At 47.9% G+C, this 7556-nt stretch overlaps 1 protein-coding gene across 3 annotated transcripts in view; it reads left to right on the plus strand.

Moving 5' to 3' along the window:
* LOC106749333 (solute carrier organic anion transporter family member 3A1) overlaps positions 1-3187 on the plus strand; it is a 138931-nt gene extending 135744 nt beyond the window's left edge. For all 3 annotated transcript variants that reach the window (XM_014628697.1, XM_014628696.1, XM_014628698.1), the window contains 4 exons: positions 960-1110; positions 2035-2275; positions 2699-2827; positions 3013-3187. In XM_014628697.1, the coding sequence (XP_014484183.1) occupies positions 960-1110; positions 2035-2275; positions 2699-2827; positions 3013-3182 (691 nt within the window). In that variant the 3' untranslated portion in view covers positions 3183-3187. The remainder of the gene's footprint in view (positions 1-959; positions 1111-2034; positions 2276-2698; positions 2828-3012) is intronic.
* The last annotated feature ends 4369 nt before the right edge of the window (positions 3188-7556 follow it).

The following is a 7556-nucleotide window of genomic DNA, read 5'->3' on the forward strand; positions in this document are numbered from 1 at the left end:
CCCCCCCCCCCCCCCTTCCGATCAATCTATGTGTAGCCCCCGTACGCGTGCATGCGTGTGTGCGAAAGCGACCGGCCGGCCGAGCCTCGACAGTGACTTTGTCCGATGTAGAGCAATGTGCCCCGTCGTTAAGGGGAACAAACAGCTGTATCGCACGCCACCGCCACGCCGTCCTCGAACGTGGACGAGCGTGAATCTGCTCTCCCGACAAACAGACAGTTATTTCATTTCTCCACGCAATGTTTCATTTTGCAAAGTGGTCACGTTATTACACGGGTAGAAAAAGTGCTGGAATCAAATAAACGTAATCACCTGTTTTTCACCCTCTCAAATCAAGTAATGTGTTTTTCTCAATTTAAATATACTTTAATAGTTCGTAGTTAATATTTGCTCGAGCGCAGCTAATTTAATTTAATTTGTAAATGAATTATTGTAGAGTAAAATGGTTCTAAATTTAATAGAGTATTTACTAGAATTATGCAATACTTCTTCTTCCGTTGAAGAGACAGTTTTCAATTTAGTTTTTTTTCTGTGCAGAGAGAGAGCGAGTATTCTCTAAAAATCAATTCTGATGTTCCTAATATTGCGAGTGTGATATTGTCACAATTGTTTTAAGACGCATAAGTAAATGTCTATACGAAGGAAATATCATACGTGTATGTGTGTAATCAATTATATTTCGACTTCTAGTAAATATTTGCCGAGGAGATCGGAGTAACCGTTTTCCTTGGATCAAGTAAATATTACCTGAAAGGTAGCACTTTTTCTCAGTTGTAGTTTTGAACGGATCGCACACATTCGGTTTTATTTATTCGACGCAAAATCCGTGTCATCTCAGAATAACGCACTTTGCGCCCGAGTGCCCGTGAAACTCTGGTCTTGAATTTAATAAAGGCAGAGAGAGAGAATATCCCGATTTAATTTAAGACGATTTTCACGCCGGAACGACGTTTCCGCAGAATTTCCAGCTTCGAGCCAACCTGCGAGGCCACCTGCGACTGCGATCGGAACAAATTCAGTCCAATCTGCGGCGTCGACGGCAGAACGTATTTCTCCGCGTGTCACGCGGGCTGCTCGAATTATACGGTTGTTGACGGCAAAGTAGCATCGGTAAGTACGCCCCGGTAGTAGGACTGACGACATGTCTGTTCTTTCAGCGAGATTGTACGGTACACCGGACGGTAATTGAATCGGCCATTATCTCGGAGACACACCATACGATCGGGAATAATCGAGTTCGACTCGCTCGAGACGTGCGAAGAGTTCGGAAGCTTAGGTCGCTTTTCGACGAAATAATATCAGAGGTGCCCATGTACAATCAAGCATTCACCGAACTCTTGTTCTTATCAGCTTCTATTCTGAACTATATAATAACAATACTTTCTCAGTATATAAATAATATTTTCTTAATTTGTTATTTGGGTGAGGTATTCAATTTGTTATACCATTGATTAAGAAATAAAAACTTTGCCCGTAGACTTTTAAATTCGATTTGAAATACTTGGTTACTTATCGGTGCCCATAATATATTTATGTGTACTGAGAGAAAAAAGAAATAAACAAAAATTATATTTGGTGGATACTGAGAAACTTTGTTCTTAATATACATATTCTTAAGTCTGTAGATTTTATAAAAGATTTTGACGGAAGTAATGATTTATTCCATTGTATATTTAATAAAATAATAGTTTAGATTAATAATAATTTAGATTAAATATCTTATATCAGTACCTATCGGATAAATATTTTTATATCTTTAATTTCTTAGATATTTTCCCCCCTCAGTGTAACGATATCGCTATTAACCGTCGAAGTTGGTTATTAACAGCTTCCCACCGACATAAAAGCTCTATTATTTAGCTGTTACGATTTCCTTCTTTTCCATTCTTTTTTATTTTATGCGCGTGACTTATCCCGTAACTTATCGTAAAGCCCTTCCCTCGTGTTGGGCAATTACGGTCCTCTCTCTCTCGTCGTAAGGATACCTCCCATCTCTTCCTCTCTTCTGATAACGTTATATCTGGTATTTCGCAGTTTTCCAACTGTCAGTGCATCGGACAGAACATAACGATACCGGAAGCAGTGAGCACAGCGACGATAGGTTACTGCGAGCTGGAGTGCAGTAACTTTTGGGTTTATATGATCCTGTTCTCGGTCTTCGTTTTTATCCACTCGACCAGCGAGGTGGGCTCCATGCTGCTCATTCTGCGATGCGTGGATCCCAGGGACAAGGCCATGGCGCTCGGCCTGATACAGTTTGCCATCGGCTTGTTCGGTAATTACTCGACCGGATATTTTTCTCTCCTTTTTTGCTCCTCGTAACGGAGGAGGCGCAAACTTGCGCGGGGGAACTCGTCGGTCCGAGTGAAACGAGAAAGCGAGCGCAAAAAACCTCGGAAGATTATAATTATCTTACCGCACCGGTCGATTCGTAACGAAGTAATCGGGAATTAACGTTGCGTCTCGTTGTTCGCTTTGTCGAGATGGTTTTTCTCGCTGTTCTTTCTTTCCCTTTTTTTTTTAACAAGAGATTAGTCAGAGCCGATTCTTTCGCTCGGGGAGGAGAGAAGGGCAATATTTTAATGGGACAAATCGACACGCGACGGTCAGAAACCTTTGATACTAACGCTTGATACTGTCATTTACGTGTTTCCTGATGATGGAAGGGGATTTTAACATGCTCATTCTTTCACTTTAGGCAATGTTCCGTGCCCTATCGTTTACGGTGCTGTGGTGGATTCCGCTTGTCTCGTATGGGAGTACGCTTGCGGCGAGCGGGGCGCCTGCTGGCTCTACGATTCGAACGTCTTCAGGATGTTCTATCATGGTACTTCTCTTTCGCTCGGTTTTCGACGGAAAGTTCAAGTTCAGAACGTCCCAAAATATCCGTCGTGTTGCTTTTGGGACCTATATGTCGTACACAACGCGAAAAACAGGGTTGAGGACCGGGGGACTCAAAGAATCGAAGCGCAATTCGCGACGACAATAACGTGATACGTGATTCCTCCGCAGGCACGACCGGCGGTATCCTCGTGCTGGCCTTCGTGGTGGACATAGTCGTCTGGTACAAGGCCGGCAGCATAAGCTTCGTGGAGGAGCAGGAGGGCGAGGAGGGCACCGCGGAGGAAATGGCGACGTTGAAGTCGCAGGACGCTCAGGCGGTCGAGAACGATTATTTGTGAAGGTTTCGCGTTACTCCTTGCGGTGGGCGCGGGCGGCGGCCCGGCGACGTCGTCGTCGCGAGGACGCAGGTCGCAGGCCGCGGAGCAGTATCGTAGGATACCCGGGGCGTCGTCCGTCGCGACACCAAGTGCCAGTAGCTCGTCGCCGTGGACGCTACGGTGGACTCGGCGAAGGAGCGCGCGACTTGTCGGCGATTCCGCGTCGGGAGCGGCGGCATCGGCAGAAGTCTCTAGTCTCTCTCGTCGACGACAGGCGACGTCTCCTCGGGACGATCGACGCTCGTGCGCGAATCGCCTCCCCCTTCTCGTCCCCGAGGTGCACGCGAGCGCTCGTCGCGCTAGTTCGGAAGAAGTGAGCGAGCGGGCGGAGGAAGAGCGGCTGCGAGGGGCGTGAATCGCAGGAATAGCCAGGAAAGAGAAGAAGCGAGCAAACGCGTCCAGAATGCGAAGAAGCTTCGGGGAACGGTGGCGAAACGCGAGGAATCGCTCGAAGAGTAACCGAGATGGGAGGAGGACTCGGAGGAAGACCTTCAACGAGAACTCGGCCGGGCGAGGAAGATCGATCTCGCATACGTGTTGCAACCACGTGACGCGTTCGTAGGAAGCGACGTCGGTCGCGCTGTCTCGGGAACGTCTCCTGGATGCAGCGGGAGGGAGGGGAAGAGGAGAGCAGCCGTCGGTCAGCTCGCCGAGTTCTCCGGGAGATCGTCGAGGTGTTGGGTCGAGAGGGTTGAGAGATCGCGTGCAATAAAGACAAACGGGGACGCGAAGAGCGGAAGCGAGGAGACGCGCGAGAGCAAAGCATCTTGCCCGAGCATGTGATAGAAATCTCTCGAGCGCGCCTCGGCAAGTTAGGGTTTCTCTCTCAGGGAGACTGTCAGTAAGTACACGCAATAAAAGTAATACTTCCGTGCCTATGAAAGACGGTGCTCACGGCGAGCACGCGGTCGGCCGGTTTCGAATCAAACGACGCGCGGGTGGCGGCCCTGCCGGGTCAGTGAGAGATGGAATGTGTGCGACGCGCGTCGATTAGCACTCCGGACGGCGGCGACGCCGTCGAGCGCGCGTTGCCTAACCCTCGAACGGTAACGCCCGCTCGTCCGCCGCGAAAGGAAACACGAGCCGCCGCGCACCCTCCGCGAGAGCCCGCAGCTATCCTCCTTTCGAGACTTGTTCTCCCTCTCTCGTCGAACGGTACGTGCATTGCTGCCGCGGACGTCAGCTGAAGTCGCGAGGTGTGCTTCGACGCCTCGCCAAAGCGTCGGAATTTCGCCCGGCCGTATCGGAGACGAAAGGAAACCTTCGAGTCGCGACTTCTTACCGAGGACGGATCGAGAATCCTGCGTTTTTAGCCTTCGTTTTATCACATTTCACGGCGATTCGAGGAAGGGAAGGGAAATTCAGTGATACGGGCATATTTTTCGAGTCTCCTGACGACGCGAATTGGTCGGGAGGACGTCGTTGTCAAATTGAGACTGCGAGAGTGCTTTCGGGAAGAATTGCGGATTTAATAGTTCTGCGGTAGCTGCGAAGACTCGAGCGGGGAGAGTTCAATTCGGAGTACACCGGCGCCTCGCGTTTCCTTCGTGGGGGCAATCCGCGCGCTACACGGCGCGTGCGTCAGCGCGATCATTTCCGGAAACGTGAGAAAGGAAGAGGAGGAGAGCCGAGGGAGGAAACTGCCGATCATTCCACTCGATCAGTCGTTGCGATAGGAACCTTTTCCCTCGCAGTTGAAGCGCGCCAGGGGCAGGCGAAGTGCGCATAATTACGCACGTGTGTAAAAAGTGTATACTCGCGTATATAGCTGCGTATGTACAGTCGAGATGGAGGGAGGAGAGGGAGGGGTGAAAATGGTCGATTCTGGTCGGTCGGTCCTCGAGTCGTCGCTCGCACGGACGAGAACGTCTCCGCGTTTTCGGCACGCGCGCGCCTCTTCCTCTGGTCCTCGCGTGTGCGTTCGACGTCCTAAAGTACATCCCGGCGCTGCGATCACCTACGATGCGCCGGCTTTCCGTTCGAGTTGCTCGCGGATGAGGAAGTCGCCCGTGAGGAGCGTCGCAGCAACGAAGCGCCGCGAACGGTCCGGATGCTCGAGCCCCGAAGAGCGCGGGTCTTCACACGGAGAACCGTTAGAACCAACGAGGAAAGGTTTTCTATGGTTTTCCACTGCGTTGCGAGATTCTTCTTCCTTTTCGGTCTCCCATCAACTCGAGCGTCTCTAATCCGCATTAACACATTGCGCACGGGCGACGAGATATCTCGTTTTCAGGTTTCTTCGACTTAATCGATGACTTAAGGAATTAAAAATAGATTTTCTTGTTACGTCACCAGGGTAACGAAGTCTCGCGCATTCTCGAAACAAATGATTAGCGAATAAATGTGTGTATAATTGTCGTGTTGAGCGAATAGAGTGCCGTACGCGATGTGTTGATAGCCGTTACTTGAAGCTCGTGTTTCGAAGGGCAACTCGGATCTGAATTTGAGGTCTGTATTAACAGCTGTTACTGGAAACTTGTCTCGCACGAGATATTCAGAGGTGAATTTAGACTTATATTTCAGTTTTACATTCGAATTCTGTAATATTCGTGGCGTTGCATCTGTAATCGCGATACGACGGAAAAGCTCGCGTATAACTCGAAATTCAAATCTAAGTATCTCACTTGAGACACGTTTCAAGCAACAACTATTTCAAATAACGACTATTAATTAAACGGACGATCAGGGTGTCGATCGTGTAATTTTTCCCTGTGACGAAAACGTAAAAAGTGAAAACCTCAAGCGTTTTCAAATTGGACAATTTAAACTTTTTCACGAATTCACGCGGACACGGGGGAAAAATTCGCAGGAGGAAATTTATGATCAACCTCCAGGGGCTCATGAATCTTCCCCTCCAGCGTGAATTCGTGAAAAGTGTAAATTGTCTAATTTGAAAACATTTCACGTTTCCGTCGTAGGGAAAAAAAGTTACGCGATCACTCAGAGCGAATAGCTTCGCGTCAATTTGTTCGTCGGGGACGAACATCCGGCCGACTTTTCTCGCGCCTGTGTCTCACATCCAGTACGTTTCCCGGCGCTTCGAATGCGAAATTATGCTTACTTAACGAACGAACGAAGCTACGATCGGGGGCTACGAGGTGCGACGTGACCGCGCGAGAATCGACTATCGAAATCAGAAACGTCGTAGCGGTAAGATAACATATGCATATTGATATAAGTCTAATACGGTAAGGATTAACACAGCAACGACTACCTCCCAGCATACGTTTCGTCGTTGTCGGGACAGGAGGCCCCGTCGCCGGTACTCTCGGCTCCCCGAGGATCCCCCCGCGAGGTCAAGCCGAGAGCGTCCGACTCGGGTGAGAGTTGAAACTCGCGTTTATTATAATTAATATAATAAGTTCGCGGCGCGGCCGGCTGTCCCGACGATGACAATCGCGGCGTACGGACGAGATTCGAGTATGCTCCATAAATCAGCGACACGTATATTTTTCTGTGTATAAGTATTCTCGCGTATTCTACCCTCCCTCGCGGGACGCGAGCTTCGGCGCAAGGACGTTCTTCGTACTCGAGCGGCTCGACGAGGAGACGGCATCCCCGCGCAACGGTGTCCGCTCGATTCGCGCCGTTCAACGGCTCTTTGAACGCAGCAACGGATGCTTTCTTAAAACGCAATGGCCGTACGTCCGTTGAGCGATTGTCGCTTTTCATTGAAGTATTCTTTTAGATCCGTGCGCAGAAAAAGAAATGGCTGAAGTCAAGTAATTATCTGCTTCTCAGCCTCTAACATTTTTATCAAGTATATTTTAATGGTGATAAATATTTATTCGAACGCAGTGACGGTTAATTTGTAAATGAATTACTGAATGTAAGTGTACAATGGTTCTAAATTTAGGAGAGTATTAAGTAAAATTACATAGTAATTTTTTCTTTCGAAGAAACCTAATGGTTTTTTTTTTGTTTTTAATCTCGATTTTCCCGTCCGGTAGATATTTTTCAAAAATAAATCCTCTGATATTATCAATACAATGAATTTAATACCTGCCGCGATTGTTTCAACACATACAAGAAAATATCTACTTATACGAAGAAAATATATATAGTCAATTATATTTCCACTTCTAGTGAATATTTTTACCAATTAGTATTGAAGTAACCATTTCACTCGGATCAAGTAAATATTACTTAAACAAGGGCACTTTTTTTCAATGTGATAAATCTAAAGGAACATTCCAATGACAGTGAACGCTCGTTCAACCGTTGTGTGTTTCCTGAACGCAACCAATGACGTTTGATAACTAAGGATAGTTTCTTCCTTTTAATTCTCTAAATCTCATTGTATTTCACGTTGCGTCTTTTACGTTCTTGGGGACG

Source organism: Dinoponera quadriceps, unplaced genomic scaffold (genome assembly GCF_001313825.1).
Source record: "Dinoponera quadriceps isolate SergipeBrazil2010 unplaced genomic scaffold, ASM131382v1 scaffold3579, whole genome shotgun sequence".
Lineage (NCBI taxonomy): Eukaryota > Metazoa > Arthropoda > Insecta > Hymenoptera > Formicidae > Dinoponera > Dinoponera quadriceps.